At 49.7% G+C, this 19942-nt stretch overlaps 1 protein-coding gene across 2 annotated transcripts in view; it reads left to right on the top strand.

Annotated features, from left to right (window-relative positions):
• The window catches only part of INPP5A (inositol polyphosphate-5-phosphatase A), a 285924-nt gene that overhangs the window by 65477 nt on the left and 200505 nt on the right, over window positions 1-19942 (top strand). For both annotated transcript variants that reach the window (XM_068140277.1, XM_068140278.1), the window contains exon 2: window positions 3121-3162. In XM_068140277.1, the coding sequence (XP_067996378.1) occupies window positions 3121-3162 (42 nt within the window). The remainder of the gene's footprint in view (window positions 1-3120; window positions 3163-19942) is intronic.

The following is a 19942-nucleotide window of genomic DNA, read 5'->3' on the forward strand; positions in this document are numbered from 1 at the left end:
TTCTCTTTCCCTTCCCTCCCTCCCCACCCCCCCTTCTGAATGAAAGGTTTCTTACCCAGTCTAAGTAGTTTTATTTTTCTGTCTGTTTTCCTGTTTTGAAAAGACTTCTTCCCTGCCTGGATGTATTTTCTTTTTGCAACAGGCTTAAAGCTTTCCTTTGGCTTGTTGGGTGTAATTGTGTAGGAAATGGAAATGCTGTGGAAAAGAGGGACTGTTTGTATGTTCTCTTGAAAGGCTGCTTGTTTGCAGGGTGTTACCAGCTCCTGTGGCATCCCTGTGTGTGCAGGGCTCTACTTCTTTGTGTAAGTCTGACCAGTAGAGTCACCAGTGTGACAGAAATAGACTTCAGATGGAAACTCAGCGTGAGAAGAGATGGGTTTGGTGGGATTGGGAATTCCAGGGAAAGGTCAAAGCAGCCTTGAATTGAAGGGAGTAGTGGCACACAGTCTCTGTGCCCTGTCATTTGAATGTGGATGCCACGTGGGGCTGCGGTCCAGAGAGAAGCTGTGCTTGTTCTGGGGACAAGGTTGCTGGTTGTGGCTCTGAGTTCCACTGTGGGCTGTTGGATGGCATGGCAGGATGAAACCAGAACTCTGCTCCCCAAGGCCCTGGGATGTTTACTGAGCTCAACTACAACAGCACACCCAAGGGGTGATGAGCTTCCCAAGCTGTTAGTGTTTGAGGAGGCAGGCTGTGCACATCTACTCAGCTTGCAGACAGTGTTTAAAGTGGGACAGAATAACTGATTAAGCCATGCTGAATGGGCTTATGGGTTTGTGTGTCCCAACACCTGGGGCCTTGAGCCAGGAGGGCAAGGGGATGGAGTGAGAGACAAGGCCGTGATACTCAGGAAAGAGAATAGAATAGAATAGAAAAGAATAAACCAGGTTGGAAGAGACCTCAAAGATCATCAAGTCCAACCTGTCACCACAAAACTCATGACTAAACCATGGCACCAAGTGCCATGTACAATCCCACTTTAAACTCCTCCAGGGATGGTGACTCCACCACCTCTCTGGGCAGCACATTCCAATGGCTAACAACTCTCTCTGGGAAGAACTTTCTCCTCACCTCAAGCCTAAACTTCCCCTGGCACAGCTTGAGACTATGTCCTCTTGTTCACTACATCAGGTTGCTCAGAGCCACATCCAGCCTGGCCTTAAAAACCCCCAGGGATGAGACTTCTACCATCTCCCTGGGCAACCTGTTCCAGTGTCTCACCACCCTTATGGTGGAAAACTTCTTCCTAACGTCTAATCTAAATCTCCCCTCCTCTAGTCCTATCACTACCAAACCCCCTAAAAAGTGGTACAGGACTGGAGGGAGTGCAAGCCAGGGTTGCTTGCAGGACTGGAGGGAGTGCAAGCCAGGGTTGCTGGCAGGACTGGAGGGAGTGCAAGCCAGGGTTGCTTGCAGTCCCTCCAAGGAGGCTGAGAAAGTGGTGTTCAGATTGATGAATGGAGAGCACTTGGTTCATCAGTGAATGGGTATGAAAGTAGTTAGCATTGAAGAGGACAAGGAAAAGATTAATTTCAGTTACTTTAGCAAAAGAATGAGGTAATTTAATGAAGGACAGAGTGTGGAGAGAAAGATGGGAAGAACACCAAAGACTCTGGAAGACATGAAATATGATGTGCCTATTTTTAGACAGAAAAATAGGAGAGAGATAAATTATCTTTCTACTTGATTGTTATCTCCAGTTCTTCAAGATCTAAGATTTTCTTTTATATGGATGTGGCTGGGCAGGGGTTTGAGGCAGAGGGCTAGAGTGCAGAAATTTACCACAGCGTGGTGACAACAGAAAGAAAAGATGCGGTCATATCATCAGAGGACGGCATGACAGTCAGGAGTGTGGCAGGCTCCTTCTGTGGCCAAGTTGGGCACGGTGGTCAGGTCCAGCACAGCCAGCAGGGTGACTGTGAGCAGAAGCTCACCAAAATCCCAGTCCCTGTCCAGAGGAGGCCTTGTTGGCAGCCCCAGGTGCTTCATTAGCACCATCTCTCAAAATTGCCTGCCAAGGCTTGACTGGATCTGCTGGAGGGTAGAGAGGCTCTGCAGAGGGACCTGGACAGGCTGGGCAGATGGGCAGAGTCCAAGGGCATGAGATGGAACACATCCAAGTGCCAGGTTCTGCACATTGGCCACAACAACCCCATGCAGTGCTACAGGCTGGGGTCAGAGTGGCTGGAGAGCAGCCAGGCAGAGAGGGACCTGGGGGTACTGGCTGATAGTAGACCAAACATGAGCCTGCAGTGTGCCCAGGCAGCCAAGAAGGCCAATGGCATCCTGGCCTGCATCAGAAACAGTGTGGCCAGCAGGAGCAGGGAGGTCATTCTGCCCCTGGACTCAGCACTGGTTAGGCCACACCTTGAGTCCTGTGTCCAGTTCTGGGCCCCTTCACTTTAGGAAGGAGGTTGACTTGCTGGAGCGTGTCCAGAGAAGGGCAATGAAGTTGGTGAGGGGTTGGGAGCACAGCCCTATGATGAGAGGCTGAGGGAGCTGGGGGTGCTTAGCATGGAGAAGAGGACGCTCAGAGGAGACCTTCTTGCTGTCTATAGCTACCTGAAGGAGGTTGTGGACAGGCAGAGGTTGGTCTCTTCTCCCAGGCAACCAACGCCAGACCAAGAAGACACAGTCTTAGGCTGTGCCAGGGGAGGTTCAGGCTGGAGGTGAGGAGAAAGCTCTTCACAGAGAGAGTTGTTAGCCATTGGAATGTGCTGCCCAGGGAGGTGGTGGAGTCACCATCCCTGGAGGTGTTCAAGAGGGGATTGGACGTGGCATTTGGTGCCATGGGTTAATAGTCATGAGGTGTTGGGTGACAGGTTGGACTTGATGATCTTTGAGGTCTTTTCCAACCTTGTTGATTCTATGATTCTCTGAGCCTTCTTAGTGAAAATCTGAGAGGATTTTCACAGCAGATGCAAAAGGGAGAGGTCTGTCCATGGATGTTTGTGGGGGAACATCCTTCTGCTTTTACACATCCTTTAATTGTGGGGAGTGGGGGAAAAAGCCCCCTTGACTCCACTGAGAAAAACAGTGAGTAGGGGGGCTATGGAGGTATTGTTGTAAAAAATACATTACTCTTCTTCTTACCTGATTTTTGTCTTTTCTGTTTTTCAGCCAGAAAATTTACAGAAGAATTGGCTTCGGGAATTTTATCAGGTAAAAGAAAACTTTGGTTTCTCCTGGAGTTCTGGACACATTTGCTTAATTAATAAGTTCTTTTGCTCTGTGAAGTTATAGTCTGTGTAGTCAAAACCAACCTGTGTGGTCCAAACATGACATGGACAGTGGCATTGAGTGCACCCTCAGCAAGTTTGCTGATGACACCAAGCTCTGTGGTGCAGCAGACAGGCTGGAGGGAAGGGAGGCCATCCAGAGGGACCTGGACAGGCTGGAGAGGTGGGCACCAACCTCATGAGGTTCAACAAGAGCAAGTGCAGGGTCCTGCATCTGGGTCGAGGCAATCCCAGGCACAAATCCAGGCTGGGCAGGGACTGGCTGGAAAGCAGCCCTGAGGAGAGAGCCTTGGGGGTGCTGGTGGACAAAAAGCTCAACATGAGCTCTCAGTGTGCACTTGCAGCCTGCAAAGCCAATCAGATCCTGGGCTGCATCAGGAGAAGTGTGGCCAGCAGGGCAAGGGAGGTGATCCTCGCCCTCTACTCAGCTCTGGTCAGACCCCACCTGTGCCTCCAGTTCTGGAGCCCCTATTACAAGAGGGATGTGGAGGTGCTGGAACGTGTCCAGAGAAGGACCACAAGGATGAGCAGAGGGCTGGAGCTCCTCTCCTGTGAGGACAGACTGAAGGAGTTGGGACTGTTCAGTCTGGAGAAGAGAAGGCTCCGAGGTGACCTCATTGTGGCCTTCCAGTATCTGAAGGGGGCCTACAGGAAGGCTGGGGAGGGACTGCTCAGGATCCCAGGTAGTGATAGGACTAGGGGGAATGGAATGAAGCTGGAGGTGGGGAGATTCAGGCTGGAGGTGAGGAGGAAGTTCTTCCCCATGAGAGTGGTGAAGCCCTGGAATGGGTTGTCCAGGGAGGTGGTTGAGGCCCCGTCCCTGGAGGTGTTTAAGCCCAGGCTGGCTGAGGCTCTGGCCAGGCTGATCTAGTGTGGGGTGTCCCTGCCCATGGCAGGGGGATTGGAACTAGATGATCCTTGTGGTCCCTTCCAACCCTGACTGATACTATGATACTATGAAACCATCCCTAAAAAGTATGTCTCCTCCTGGATTTCCAAGTGGCAGTTACCCAGCATACAGAGTTGGTTCTCATTGACCACACTCTGCCTAAATAAACCACTTTGGCATTCTGTATAAAATGACTTCAGTTTGGCATGAAATGGTTTGAAGTCACCTTGAGTGAGAATTATAGTTGAGTAATATTTTTGACAAAAACCTCTGGGGAAATCTAATTTATGTTGAAATCTTAACAGTTTCTGCTGTGGGTTTGCAGTAGAGCAGTCTGGCTTGCTCTTCCTTGATAAGCTTCTTGTTTAGGCACTGTGAAAGTACTGAAATAATAACAATAATAATAAACCAGGTTGGAAGAGACCTTCAAGATCATTGTGTCTAACCCATCAACCAATCCAACCCACCTAAACAACTAACCCATGGCACCAAGCACCCCATCAAGTCTCCTCCTGAACACCTCCAATGATGGTGACTCCACCACCTCCCCAGGCAGCCCATAAATGGAAGCCATGTGATAAAATGTGTTGTAAACTTTGGGTGTAGGGTTTCTAAGAGAACAAAAGCCCCTCTTGGAGATGGTGGTGGTGTGGTGGAGATTTGTTTCACTTGCTGAGTTCATGCAGGAATGTGCAAATGAACAACAGGAAGGGAGAGCTGGTGGCACATCCAAGGTGTCCTGTGCAGCCTGCTCTAGGTGAACCTGCTCTGGCAGAGGGGTTGGACTCCAGAGGTCCCTTCCAGCCCCTATCGCTCTGTGATTCCCTGTCAGCCCTGGGAAGTGGTGTGAGTGCTGCCAGAATAATGTTGGACCTGCCAGAATTTGATGCAGTTCACAGAGTCATGGTTCATAGAATGATGGAATGTCCTGAGCTGGAAGGGACTGCTCATGCAGTCCAATCCCGTGCAGTCAGCAGGGACATCTGCAGCTAGAGCAGGTTGCTCACACCCCCAAACCCCTGGCCTCTTCTCCCAGGCAACCAGCACCAGAACAAGGGGACACAGTCTCAAGCTGCACCAGGGGAGGTTTAGACTCGAGGTGAGGAGGAAGTTCTTCACCGAGCGAGTCATTTGTCATTGGAATGTGCTGCCCAGGGAGGTGTTCAAGAGGGGATTGGACGTGGCACTTGGTGCCATGGTCTACTCATGGGGTCTGTGTTGATAGGTTGGACTCGATGATCCTCGAGGTCCTTTCCAACCTAAGTTATACTGTGATACTGTGATACAACCTGACCTGCAATGGTTCCAGGGATGGGGCATCTACCCCTTCTCTGGGCAGCATGGGCCAGGCTCTCACCACCCCCAGGGTCAAACATTTTTTCCTACTCTCCAGTCTGAATCTCCCTCTCCGAGTTCAAACCATCACCCCTTGCCCTGTCACAACAGGCCCTGCTCAAAAGTCAGTCCCCAGCTTTTCTGACCAGCCCCTTGGAGCACTGAAAGGACACCAGATTCAGTTTTGCACTTCCCATGTAAAAATGATTAAAGCAGCCATATTCTACTGTTCAAGTTTTAAAGTGGAAACTATATCCAGAAACAAAAGAAACTGTTGGCAGTATTTTATGTTTTGCTTGTTTAGTAACTGAAAACATCCTGCAATTACTTCTCTGCTCAGGTTTCTGGGGCACCTTTGTTGTAAAATCCTGCACTGTGCTTTTGCTGGCAAGTTTAATGCAGAAATCCCAGAGTCAATGAACCCCTCTTGTATTGTTCACTATCTGTCAACTTCATAAAAGGTTCATCTGTTTATATTTTTCTTCTTCCATCATGATAGATTTCTAATCTGTGTACTTGGTGCTCAAAGTCTGCAGGCTTTCTCAGGTGTTTCTGATCACCTGAGTCCAGAGGAGGGCCACAAATACCATGAAAGGGCTGGAACGCCTCTGCTGTGAGGATAGGCTGAAGGAGCTGGTGTTGCTCAGCTTGGAGAAGAGAAGACTCCAGGGGGACCATAGAGCTGCCTTCCAATACCTGAAGGGATCCTACAAGAAGGCTGGAGAGGGACTTTTCATAAGGGTGTCTAGTAACAGGACAAGGGGGAGTGGTTTGAAGCTGAAGGAGAGTAGGTTTGGACTGGATCTTGAGAAGAAGCTCTTCATTACAAGGGTGGTGAGAGCCTGGAGTGGGCTGCCCAGGGAGGTTGTGGATGTCCCTGCCTAGGGTGTTCAAGGCCAGGTTGGATGAGGCCTTGAGCAGCCAAGTGTAGTTGAGAGGTGTCCCTGCCCTTGGTGACAAAGTTGGAGTACATTATCTTTAAGGTGCCTTCCACCCTAAGCCATTCTGTAATTCTGTGACTCTGTGATCAAAACCAAATTTGAAGTTGGGGCATTTACTTTTAGTTGGCTTCTCCATGTTTGTCTAAATACCACCTCTGACTTGAGACTTCACAGTCTTCAAGCTGCACCAGGGGAGGTTTAGACTTGATGTGAGGAGGAAGTTCTTCACCGAGCAAGTAGTTCGTCATTGGAATGTGCTGCCCAGGGAGGTGGTGGAGTCACCATCCCTGGAGGCATTCAAGAGGGGATTGGATGTGGCACTTGGTGCCATGGTCTAGTCATGAGGTCTGTGGTGACAGGTTGGACTCAATGATCCTTGAGGTCTCTTCCAACCTTGGTTACACTGTGATACCTTGGGAGCTAAATGTGTGGTTTTCCCAATTAATTGAAGTAACCATCAATTCAGAGGACATTCTTTAAGTCATTTTGGACACAGATGTTACCACATCCCTTAGAAAAGAGTGGTCCCTGCCCATGTTGGGGAGGTTGGAGTAGAAGATCTCTAAGCTTCCTTCCGGTCTGAGCTATTCTATGACTTAAACCCACACCACATCTATGTGAAAGGTTCTTCCTATGAATGAAATCTAGCTAGGAACTGCGTTGCTAGTTCATGCATTTTTATCAAGGAGCCTCCTTATATGTTCATTTGTTTCCTGAAGTAAGATGAACCCTGCAGAAATCCTTCTGAGCAGTTTGTGGAAAAATGAAAGAGGAGGGCAAAAGACTTGAGCTGCTGCTGGTGCCATAGTGCAGGGAACCACTGAGATGTAACTGGGTGTGATCTGGCTTTGTCCTGGTGAATATTGTGTCCACAAAGCTCAAAACAGGGAGAAATTAATTCAAGGGTGCTTGGTTACATGGGTTAGTTGATTAGGTGGTGCTGGATGATAGGTTGGACACGATGATCTTGAAGGTCTCTTCCAACCTGGTTTATTCTATTCTGTTTTATTCTGTTATCACTCTTGTGTGGCTGGTCAGCTGTGGGGTCAGGATGGGTGAAAATGCAGCTACAGTAGAGCTGAATTCATCCCTCAGTAGTTTTGCCACCTCCACCTTCCCTCTCTGTGTCTCTTCCCTCCCTATCTGTGATCCAAGAAAGCTATATTTAAAAGAAAGAAGAAAGGCAAAGGCTGCCAGTTCTGCAGCAGCTTTGAGGACAGTGGCATTCATGGCCTTGAAACCCTCTTCCTTCAGCATGCAGTAGGGTGACATTACACCCTGCTCACAAACCTCCTAGGAGCATTATCAGAAGCTCTTAGGGAAGACTCTCATCTGCTTGGACGACAGCGTGGTCCTGAGCCGGGGCTGCCTGGCAGCCTGGTGAACGAACAGCTGTAGGATTTGGGTTTGTTTTTTGAGTATGCACAACCCTGCAGACTGGAAAATGACTGGTAATGCTTCTTGGTAAACTCGAAACCCAGAGAAACCACAGACCACAGGCTTTTTCCATTCTTCTGAGGAATTCAACTTACATGTGTCGCTGCGTCAGGGCAGTTTGCGTAACTTCGGAGGACGGAGCCCTGCTGTATGCAGCCAGAATCACCTCCACGAAGGGGGAAGCACGAGCACCACTCCAAATTGAAACTGTTTGTAGCATTTAAAGCCGTGCTGGAGACGTGTCTTTTGAGGTGATGTCAAAGGTGACACAGGTTAGGGGCTGCCCTGCTGGAAAGCAGCTCCACGGAGAAAGATCTTGGTGTCCTAGTAGACAGCAAGTTCTCCGTGGGACAGCAATGTGCCCTTGTGGCCAAGAGAGCCAATGGGATCCTGGGGTGCTTCAGGAAAAGTGTGGCCAGCAGGGCTAGGGAGGTTCTTCTCAACCTCTACTCTGCCTTGGTGAGACCACACCTGCAATACTGTGTCCAGTTTTGGGCTCCTTAGTTGAAGAGAGAGACCTGCTGAAGAGAATCCACTGGAGAGCCACAAGGATGATCAGGGGACTTGAGCATCTCTCTTCGAGCCCTGGGGATGGTTTAGTCTGGAGAAAAGAAGGCTTGAGAGGGGATCTGATCAATGTGTATAAATATCTGAGGGGTGGGTGTCAAGTGGAGGAGGACAAGTTTTCAGTGGTGCACGCTAATAAGACAAGAAACAACAGGTTCAAGCTTGAACGTGGAAGATTTCACCTCAACATTAGGAGAAACTTCTTCACAGTGAGGGTGACAGAGCCCTGGAACAGGCTGCCCAGAGAGGTTGTGAAGTCTCCTTCTCTGGAGACTTTCAAACCCCACCTGGATGCATTCCTGTGCAGGCTACCCTAAGTGATCCTGCTTTGGCAGGGGGCTTGGACTTGATGATCTCTGGAGGTCCCTCCCAACCTCGAGTGCACTGTGGTGGTAGCAATGAAGAAGCGCTTTGGGTGTCAGTAAATTAAGAGATTTTAGTTGCTGTGATGGATAAACAGAAGTCACTTAACTGATGTATGATCACTGATTTGTATGCTGCGTGCACTCCTGAGAATCTGGTGGCATATGGAGGACTAAAATAACACTCAAATGTCACATACTAAAATCTTTATGCTTACTGCCATTGATGCAGTATTATTAACATGGAAACTATGGAAGATCTAATGCCACCATTATCATCAGAGGGCTGCAGCTCCTCTCCTAGGAGGTCTGGAGAAGAGAAGGCTCTGAGGAGACCTTCTTGTGGCCTTCCAGTATCTGAAGGGGACTATAAGAAAGCTGGGGAGGGACTTTTTAGGGTGTCGGGTAGTGATAAGATTAGGGAGAATGGATCCAAGCAAGAGGAGGGGTGATTTAGATTAGATGTTAGGAAGTTGTTCTTCACCACAAGGGTGGTGAGACACTGGAACAGGTTGCTCAGGGAGGTGGTGGAAGCCTCATCCCTGGAGGTTTTTAAGGCTTTAAATGCACTTTCAGAGCTGTTTTAGTGACAGCTGGCAAGAGAGCAGCCCATAAAGCAGTGTGCTACTCAATTGTGTTTGTTGACCACATAGTTGATGCAGCTGAGGGATGTTGCATTGTGTGATCTGGTTTTCCTCCATTCATCTTGTAGAAGTGGAGCCTGAATTTGGGTGACATGTGACTTGGTAGCTTGAAATTCATTTGACTATCAGATACTGGCTGATTTTCTGCCAGTTTACTATTATTTGTGACTTTTCCTCCAAGTAAGAGTGAAACAAAAAGGAAGAGTTCAGCAGAGCTCAGTTCTGGGTATTTATAGTTACTGGTTCCTGGCATGCTCCTCCGAGGAGGGGGTGGAGAAGCCTTTCCCAGGCATGTCATGGAGCGCTGGAACAGCTGGAACCCTTGACATGCCACTGACAATAGGCTCCTAGGAGGAAAGCATAGCCAGGGGACTTCAGAAACTTGCTGGTTTCCCATTACTAAGTTCATGGTGAAACTTTTCTTCCTGCACTGCTCTGCTTTTTTCACTTGATCATGGAAGCCTAGAGTGGTTTGGGTTGGAAAGGACTTCCAAAGGTCATCTCATCCAACCCCTGAAGTCACCAGGGACAGTCTCCACTAGGTCAGGTTGCTCAGAGCCTTGTTGAGCCTGACCTTGAATAGCCCCCTGGATGGGACCTCAACTTACCTCCCTGGGCAATCTGTTCCAGCGTTCTACCACCCTCATGGTAAAGAGCTTGTTCCTAACACCCAATCTAAATCTGCCCTTCTCTGATTTCAAACCATTGCCTCTTGTCCTATCACTGCAGGTCTTTGTAAACAGTACCTCTGCAGCCTTCTTGGAGGTCCCCTTTCATGTACTGGAAGGCTGCTATTAGGTCTCTTCAAAGCCTTCTCTTCTCCAGGCTGAGCAACCTCAGCTCCCTCAGCTTGTCCTCATAGCAGAGGTGTTGCAGCCCTCTGATCATTTCTGTGGCCCTCCTCTGGTCCTGCTCCATCAGGTCCATGGTCTTCCTGTGTTGAGGGCCCCAGAGCTGGAGACAGCACGCCAAGAAAGGTCTCGCCAGAGCAGAGTGGCAGAATCATCTCTCTTGACCTGCTGTCCATGCTGCTTTTGCTGCAGCCCTGTGAGGAGAGGCTGAGGGAGCTGGGGTTGTTTAGGCTCTGGGGAAACCTCATTGCAGTCTACAACTCCCTGAAGGGAGTTTGTAGCCAGGTGGGGGTTGGTCTCTTCTCCCAGGCAAGCAGCACCAGAACAAGAGGACACAGTCTCAAGCTGTGCCAGGGGAAGTTTAGGCTGGAGGTGAGGAGAAAGTTCTTCCCAGAGAGAGTTGTTAGCCATTGGAATGTGCTGCCCAGGGAGGTGGTGGAGTCCCCATCCCTGGAGGTGTTCAAGAGGGGATTGGATGTGACACTTGGTGCCATGGTTTAGTAGTCATGAGGTGTTGGGTGACAGGTTGGACTTAATGATCTCTGAGGTCTTTTCCAACCTTATTGATTCTATGATTCTATTCTATGATTCAGGAGTATCTGTCCTTCATGTGCAGTGGTTTGAGAGTCAGCTCCCTCCATATAGCCACTGGGCAGGGGGTTTCCATCCCATGCCTGTTCCCAGCCTTCCTCAGTTCTACCCCTTACCTGTAACTGCACTCCTGCCATCCTCTCCTGAACCTGCTGCCCTGGGTACCAGATCTGGAACCTGGGAAGATGCAGGTGGGCACAATTAGGGGCTGTCAGGACTGTAGGAAGCTAAACCTAGAGCTCTCCATCTCCTTTGTGGTCTAATTCAGGACAGCAAAGCCTTGAGAGCTGCAGGACGTCCTGCATTCTGGGGAACCACTATGCTCTTTTGGGTGAAGAATGGCATAGTGGTGTCAACAGGGCTGACAAAGGGCACTTGGTGATCTTCTGCAGCTCTGGAGTACAAACTGTGCTTTGCTTTTTACCCTGAGAGGAACATGAGCACTTGATGAGCTGCCTGCCATCTGATAAAGAGAAGATGGCTATCTGTGTGTGATCTGCACACAGGTTGCACCTGCTAGTAAACTGTTAAAGCATTTTGATAGGTGCATTTAAGCTCCTTTTGTTCCAAGTGTGGTGATTCTCTGAGCTCTACTCTCAAGCTCCCTTTCCAGTTGTCGGTCACAGCTGATGTTGAAAGCATCTCTGCTTGTGCTTGAAAAGGCACCAAGTCCTCTGCTGTAGTGAAATCTTGGCTGGTGGCTGTGACTTTAAACCTAAAAATAGGTCAGCTGCTTTGCTCTGAATGCAGTCAAAAGGAAAAAGTGACTTAGAACAACTTTCAGTGTGTATAGATGGGAGTGATGTTCAAAAGGGGAGCCCGGTTCTCTGGGGTGGGCTGCAGTCAGACCTCTAAGGGAAGTGATGTCTGAATAGAATTAACCAGTTTGGAAAAGACCCTCTAAAATCATGTCCAACCTATCATCCACTAATCAACTAAACCATGGCACCAAGCACCCCATCCAGGCTCTTTCTTAAACACCTCCATTGATAGTGACTCCACCACCTCCCTGGGCAGCACATTCCAATGGCCAAGCTCTCTTTCTATGAAGAACTTCTTCCTAACATCCAGCTTGAACCTCCCCTGGCTCAGCTTGAGACTGTGTCCTCTTGTTCTGGTGCTGGTTGCCTGGGAGAAGAGACCAACCCCCACCTGGCTACAACCCCCCTTCAGGTAGTTGTAGAGAGCAAGAAGGTCTCCCCTGAGCCTCCTCTTCTCCAGGCTAAGCAACCCCAGCTCCCTCAGCCTCTCCTCACAGGGCTGTGTTCCAAGCCCCTCACCAACTTCGTTGCCCTTCTCTGGACACCTTCCAGCAACTCAACCTCCTTCCTAAACTGAAGGGCCCAGAACTGGACACAGGACTCAAGGTGTGGCCTAACCAGTGCTGAGTCCAGGGGCACAATGACCTCCCTGCTCCTGCTGGCCACACTGTTCCTGATGCAGGCCAGGATGCTATTGGCCTTCTTGGCCACCCGGGCACACCGCAGGCTCATGCTCAGCCTACTATCAACCAGCACCCCCAGGTCCCTCTCTGCTTGGCTGCTCTCCAGCCACTCTGCCCCCAGCCTGTTGCACTGCATGGGGTTGTTGTGACCAATGTGCAGAACCTGGCACTTAGATGTGTTCAATCTCCTGCCCTTGGACTCTGCCCATCTGTCCAGCCTGGCAAGGTCACTCTGCAGAGCTCTCCTAGCCTCTAACAGATCAACTCCTGCCCCCAGCTTGGTGTCATCTGCAAACTTACTGATGATGGACTCAATGCCCTCATCCAGCTCATCAAGACAGGCTGGCAGTGGGTGCTAGTGGAACCAATTCCCTTCAAACCATTAACCACTCTGCCTGAGTAACTCCTAAACAATTCATTCTTTCCTCCAGTGTGTTTGGATGTATTTTTTTTTAGTAGAGTCTTCACTTCCATGAAACAATTGGATCATAACCTTGAAGAGTCTTGGTAATCTCCCTGGTAGCACAGCCACTAACTGTAAGTGCCCTGGCTTTGCAGGGCATGTTTTGGGTTGGGCTAGATCTTGGTAATGAGCCTGCCACACATTGCAGATGTGGACTGGATGAAGCAGACAACACTTGTTCAGTTGGATGCTCTTGGCAGCCCCTCTGGCTTGCTGTTCACCAAGATGTTTGGAAGGTGTAGGAATTGTCTGAGTGGTTTTACAAGATAATACTTGAGGGGGTTTGTAGTTGAATGAAGAGAGAACAGAGGCTATGGTTGGAAGATGAAAGTTCCTAGAGAATGCTGTAGTGGGTTAAAATATCTATGAGCAAAGGTCTCTGGCCGAGTAGGCATCCTGGTTAGCTAAGGAGAACAAACAACAAGCAATTGTTGTGCCAAACCGCTTCAGTATCACTGGAGGTGATGATGAGGAGAAGACAGTTTGCCTGTCAGGGGTGTCCTTGCTGGGGAGGGGGTTAGTTTCCTTGGTTCATGCAGTAAGTGGGGGGCCCCCATCAGAGGTGTCTGCTCTTTCAGCTGTTGGGTGCCAGCTGTGGCCTAGGCTGGCGTTGATCCTGTTGGTACAGGGTGAAAAGGCACGTAGATGTCAGTGTCCTGGAACAGCTCAGCACGTCACATGCGTTGGTGGGTTTGCTGGAGAAGTGTGTAGTAAGCATTTTATAAAGCTGAGGGGGATTGTTCCTGGAAGGATGTTCCAAGACAGCTGTGTCAGCCCAGCTTTGCCAAGGCTTTGTAACTGGGATGTGCAGCAAAACCTGCCCAGGGCTGAGGAAGCCCATACCCCTTGTGAACTGTGACTATCCCTGCCACAAGCCTGGCACTGCAGAAGGAACTGGGCAGTTCAGCACCATGCTGCCCTGTGCTCTGCATTCACAGAATCTCAGCATGGTGGGGGTAGGAAGGGAACCTCTAGGCTCTAACCCTGCTGATAAAGCAGGGGCACCCACAGCAGCTTGCCAAGGATCACAGTGTCCAGGCAGGTTTCGAATCCCTCCAGAAAAGGAGACTCCACAACCTCTTGGGCAGCCTATTCCAGGGCTCTGTCAACCTGACAGCAAAGAAATGTCTTCTCATGTTGAGGTGGAACCTCCTGTGTTCTAGATTGTACCCATTGATCCTTGTCCTACCACTGGGCACCACTGAAAAGAGACTAGCACAATCTTGACACCACCCCTCTGAGATTTACAGACATTGATAAGATCCTTTCTCAGCCTTCTCTTCTCCAGACTAAACAGCCCCAGGTGTCTCAGTCTTTCTTCCCAGGAGAGACGTTCAACTCCCCCAGTCATCCTTGTAGCTCTCTGATGGACTCTCTCCAGCAGGTCTGTGCCTCTCTTGAACTGGGGAGCCCAAAACTGGACATAGTATTGCAGGTGTGGTCTCACCAGGGCAGAGAAGAGGAGGAGAACCTCCCTCGACCTGCTGGACACACTTTTCTTAATGCACCCCAGGATGCTGTTGGCCCCCTTGGCCCCAAGGGCTCATTGCTGGTCCTTGTGCCCTATCTCTTAACTGTGAATTGTTACAGGTGACTTGGGTATGAAATGTGTTAGTTTGTACTCCTATCCTCTTCATCAGCAATTCTCTTACCCCCAAAATATACTCAGAGTCATGGAGGGAAAGCAGCTGTTGGGGGGGAGTGTGAAAACAGGCTGTGAGAATGGTAGTTTGGAGCATTTTGTGTGTGATGGGGAAGAGTTTAGTGCTGAGTGAGAAACTGGATGATGGGATGAAGATGATGTAATGCAAATGACAGAGTAGTCACAGAATATGCAAACTGGGTGATTGCCCCACTTGTGTCAAGTGCCCAGTCCCCAGGCTCACCCCCTGAGTGTCAGTCCTTAGCCTGGAAAAGAGGAGGCTCAGGGAAGACCTCATTGCTGTCTACATCTACCTGAAGGGGGATTGTAGCCAGGAAGGGGTTGGTCTCTTCTCTCAGGCAACCAGCACCAGAACGAGAGGACACAGTCTCAAGCTGTACCGGGGGAGGTTTAGGCTCGAGGTGAGGAGAAAGCTCTTCCCAGAGAGAGTTGTTAGCCGTTGGAATGTGCTGCCCAGGGAGGTGGTGGAGTCACCATCCCTGGAGGTGTTCAAGAGGGGATTGGATGTGGGACTCGGTGCCATGGTCTAGTTATGAGGTCTGTGGTGAGAGGTTGGACTTGATGATCTTTGAGGTCTCTTCCAACCTTGGTGAGACTGTGAATCCACAGGGAAAACGTAACAGGGAACAAGACATTTTAAAAGCAGGCAAGAAGCTGTTTGCAAGGAAGAGCCATAAGGGCACATGGGAAGGACTTTTGTTGACTGACTTGCCTGCTCTAGGGCTCTTTTCCTTTTCTTTCCCCCCCCTTTATGCCTATCCCTTACACTTCCCTCAGCATTGCTGGGCCCAGTGTTTGGGGTGGGAGTTGTTGAGGAGCTGTTGGAAATCTTCCCTGATTTCTGTAACTCTCTCTTTGTGTAGCACCGATGTCAGAGGGTCGTGATGTAGATGAGAAGGCAGAGGCAGAAGGTTATTTTTCCCCAGTGCAGTTTTCCACGTTGCTTGACGCCTTTGAGAGTATCTGGAGCCTTTATTTGTAGCAATACAGAAGTTAAAAGTTTACCTAAAGCTAAAGGTCATCTTGGGACTGCGGCATGGAAACTGTGTGCGCGTTACCCCTGGTAAAGAAAGGAGAAGGGAGGAAAATAAAACAAACTAAAACAAAAGCACAACAAACCCCAAACCCAAGCAACCAAATCCCAGCCGCTCAGGAAAGTGGTGGTTTCATTTGTTTTAGTGACCTGATCCTGTTTATTAACTGGCGAGGGTGATCATCACCCCGCAGTGCTGTTACAGACCGCAGCAGCCCGTGCCAGTTGGGGTTTGGGTGGCTTTTTCCCTCGGGTTGGGGTCGTTTGGGCTGGTTTGAATTTCCCCCAGCCTGCAGGCAGCATAGCAGGGCCTGGCTGGCTGTAGGACGGACGTGTGCACGGGCTGTGGCCCTGACATCATGGAAACTTGTGGCATCCTGTGCCCGCCCAAGCAAACACGGGGCTGTGCTGCTCGCTGCCTCCCTCTGCTCTTTCCTCACGGCCACAAGCGGTGGCCTGGCCGCCATCTCCTGCACCTGGCAGTGCTGCTGCTGAGCCCTTGTGGAGCAGGGCCCTTCTCTCTGGTGGTGGGCTGGGGTGGGGAGGTGGTGAAGGGCAGCACACCCCCCCTGAGCCTGCTTCTGGCCTCCCCACTGCCCGTGCTGCCAGGGTGCTGTGAGTGCTGTGTCCGTGAGGAGTAGAGGCATGGTGAGTGTCTGCTATTCAGGAGAGTTGAGGCATGGGTAGTACCATGTGAACATGAGGGAAACTTTTTTCACTGTGAGAGTGACAGAACACTGGAACAGGCTGCCCGGGAGGGTTGTAGAGTCTCCCTCTCTGGAGATATTCCAGACCTGCCTGGGTGTGTTCCTGTGTGATCTGCTCTAGGTGACCCTGCTCTGGCAGGGGGCTTGGACTGGATGGGCTTTCAAGGTTCCTTCCAGCCCCTAACACTCTGTGATTCTGTAGCTTTCATGCTTAGCAGTGTATACTCAAGTAAATCCCTCTGTTTTATTAATTTCTTTCCTTTTTCTGCAGTGTATTAATTCAGAAACTTGGCTTTTATTTGCATTCAGAAACACGTTTCTCCCTTATTCTCAACCCTTGTTTGCTGTTTTGCCACATAAGCTTTCTTAAAAAACACCAAAAATCACTTTGCTGCAAAGGTTCCATGTATGTGCCTCATCTGTGTTTGGGGAGGGAGCCTCCAGGAGTTGCTGCTTCCTCCTTCTGTAAATGAGGCTTACAAAAATACTCATTTTGATTTCTGAAAGAATTCAGTGTGCAGCCGTGCCGGCAGTGCTGCTTTCCTTACAGAGCTGTGCCACCTGCAGGCTTCAGAGCGGTGCCTTGGCAGCTCTGCTTTGGGCACTTGGAAGGGGCTGCTTTTTCCCTGTCCTTTGGGGCTGGCTGAGGTAGACAGACAGGCATTGATCCGCTGACGAGGTCCCCAGGAGCCACCAGTCAAGCTGAGGAAGGGGTTGGATGCAAAGCCCAGCCAGCATGGGGGATGTAAACAGGGGTGAGGCAGCTGGGGAGCTGAAGCGTGGGTCTCGGAGCTGGGGCAGCCCTAGCCCTGGGCTGTGGGCAGAGTCCAGGAGCACCTCAGGGCCTGAAGGGTGAGGAGTCATCTGCAAGCATCCTTCTTCTGGCTGTTCAAGTGACAGCAATAGGGGAGGTGTAAAGCTGCTCACCTGGCTGCTGGTTTTGTTTCCTGCATCATTTTGTAAGGGTTTAAGAAAAAACACTTCAGGGAATAAGTGAGGATGACCTTTCAGTGTCATTTACAGTAAAGAGCTCAAAGTGCCAGTCATGGAGTTCCTTCAGCTGTGCTTTCCTGATCAGTAAGTGCAAATCTGTCTCCTCGTAGTTCCCTGCATACCATTAAATGAAAATGGGAGTAGCAATTGCTAGATGCTTTCTTGGCTGTGGTCACACTGCAGTATGGTGATGCATCAGACCTGATGTTCAGCTGTGGGCACTCAAACATGCTTTGAGGTCATCAGAAGTGAATGCCTTCATACAAGCTTTTCTTGCTTCAAACAAGGACTTTCTGCCCCCAAAGCACAGCTCTGATGGCAGGCTCAGGGGGCAATGCTTCTCCCCCCTGCAGGACAGACAGCAGGGGCTGCTTCACCTAAAAAATGCAGACCATGAGGAATGGTTGCCTTGGAAGGCACCCAGCACTTCCTTCCCAGCACCATCCTGCTGGGGGGGAGTGAGGGCAGACCCACCCTGGCTGTGGCAGCATAGGCAGTCACACTCCCTGCTCTCTGCCTTCTGTGCCTCACTAATCTCCACTGCTCAGCAAGCCAGGCAGAGTTTGCTGCCAAACCTCTGCTACCAGATCTGTGAACAACTTGGATCCAAGTCTGTTGGGTTGTTCGAGCAGACAGGCTGTGGATAACGTAACGAATTCGTTATGGATGGGGGGGCTGAATTTGCAACAGGCAACCCTATGAGCAGCATTTCTTAATTGCAGAGGAACACACTCAGGTGCTAACAATGTTTCTCTGTCATACCTAAGACCCTGTCCACAGAATAAAACTGTCTCAAGGACAGGGAATGTCAGCATACTGTAATACTGTAACAGACACCACCACCACCAGCTATCACCACTGTCCCTTGAGTCACCTCATCTGAGCTGGAAGTTGGATTTGAACTTCAGAACCACAGGAAGCAGGCTTTATCTGGACTCCTGCTGCTTGGCTATGCACTTGCAAAAGTCAAAGTCTGAAAACAATGCCCTCACTCCTGTGACTGTATTGCCCTCTCCGAGGGCAGAGCTGGACAGCTGGGCAGTGCAGGGCTGTGTCTTCTCCCAGCTCTTGCCAAAGCTCCATCTGAGCTCAGGGCACCCTGACTGCACAGATGCCCTCCTTCTCCATCCCCTGTCCAAATGGCATAAGACCTACAGGATTTGGAACAGATGAACTTTGTAACTTTCACCAGTTGATATTTGCATCTTAACTGTGCTAGAGCATCTTGCTCCGTTACCTGTATCCCCAAACCCAACTTCTATGTGGGGCTTCCTCTTCACTGTATTTGTGTGCCTAGAAATAGAGAATAATGCCCAACTTTGGGGGGGAAAAAACCAAACACCAAACCCAAAAATACCCCACAAAAACCACCCATGGTGCTTCTGTAGGTGGAAATTCAGAGCTGAGGTGATCCTGTATGCATTCTTTAACCTCTGGCAGCTGTGTGTTTCCAGCGCTGAAGCGTTCATTGCTCATTATTATGGGCTGTGTGTTCTTTCATAACAGTAGCAAACTAGTAAAAGGTAATGAAGCAGAGCCAATTTGCTCTTAGTTGGAGGGTATTTGTTATGTGAGAGGGTGTAGCTGATATTCAGGTATGGTTTTGTGGTTTAACCTGCAAGGAATGCCACCAAGGCCTCTCGCTGCTGTTAAGCCAGTGCTGGTTCCTCATGGTATTGTATATGTGTGTATATATATATATATATATATTGTATATATATATATAAAATACCTGCTATGATTTCAAGCTCTCAAGGATTTGAATGCAAACAAAAACCTCTGTCCTGCACCTCAGTTTAGAGCTTGGAAATGTTTCTGTGGCTGCAGCAGCAGCGAAGCTGTTCTCAGCCTTTTCTCAAGGCTGGGCTCCGCGTTCAAGGTTTCCTGTTAGCTCATCCTTCATTAATGGGAAACAGATTATGCCTAAATCATACTTGAAGCTGTTTATTTGATTGTTGCCACTTGATTAGTTTTGCTAGATGTGTGAGGAGAGATCTTAATGAAGCAAGCTGCTGTAGTGGTTGAAATGAGCAGCACAAGGTGCCCGCAAGGCTCTGCTGCATGCAGTAAGCAGGGACTGGATGTGGAGTTCTGAAACACTGAGAGTTGGATGTGTTTACTTTATGAGATAAATAGTTACAATGTTCTCTAATTATGGTAATTTCATAGAGCTAGCCAAGCAGATAAGATCAGGACCAAAGAGGAGGAGGCTCCAAGGAGACCTTATTGTGGCCTTCCAGTATGTTAAGGGGGCCTACAAGAAAGCTAGTGAGGGACTTTTTAGGATGTTGGGTAGCGATAGGACTAGGGGGAATGGATTCAGATTGGATAGTAGGAAGAAGTTCTTCACCCTGAGGGTGGTGAGACACTGGCAGAGGTTGCCCAGGGAGGTGGTGTAAGCCCCATTTCTGGAGGTTTTTAAGGCCAGGCTGGATGTGGCTCTGAGCAGCCTGATGTAGTGTGAGGTGTCCCTGCCCATGGCATGGGGGGGCGTGTGGAACTAGGTGATCCTTGAGATCCCTTCCAGCCCTAACAATTCTATGATTCTAGGACTTGGGAGCGCAAACTGATCTGGACCCATCAAGCACATGGAGAGACTGCATCTTGTGTAGGGACCACAAATGAGTTTGGCTATGAAGTTCAACTCTTGGGCTATGTTTGGTTAATGTTTGCCTCCAAGATGGTGAAGGAAGTGAGCCAACAAGCTGAACTTCATGAAGATGCTCTGTTACTAGTCGTTTGCTGACGTGACTGCAGGCTGCTGTCCCTTAAGGCAAAGCCTT

This window comes from Melanerpes formicivorus, unplaced genomic scaffold (assembly GCF_026170545.1).
Source record: "Melanerpes formicivorus ecotype bairdi unplaced genomic scaffold, bMelFor1.0.p_v2 SCAF_6, whole genome shotgun sequence".
Taxonomy (NCBI): Eukaryota; Metazoa; Chordata; class Aves; order Piciformes; family Picidae; genus Melanerpes; species Melanerpes formicivorus.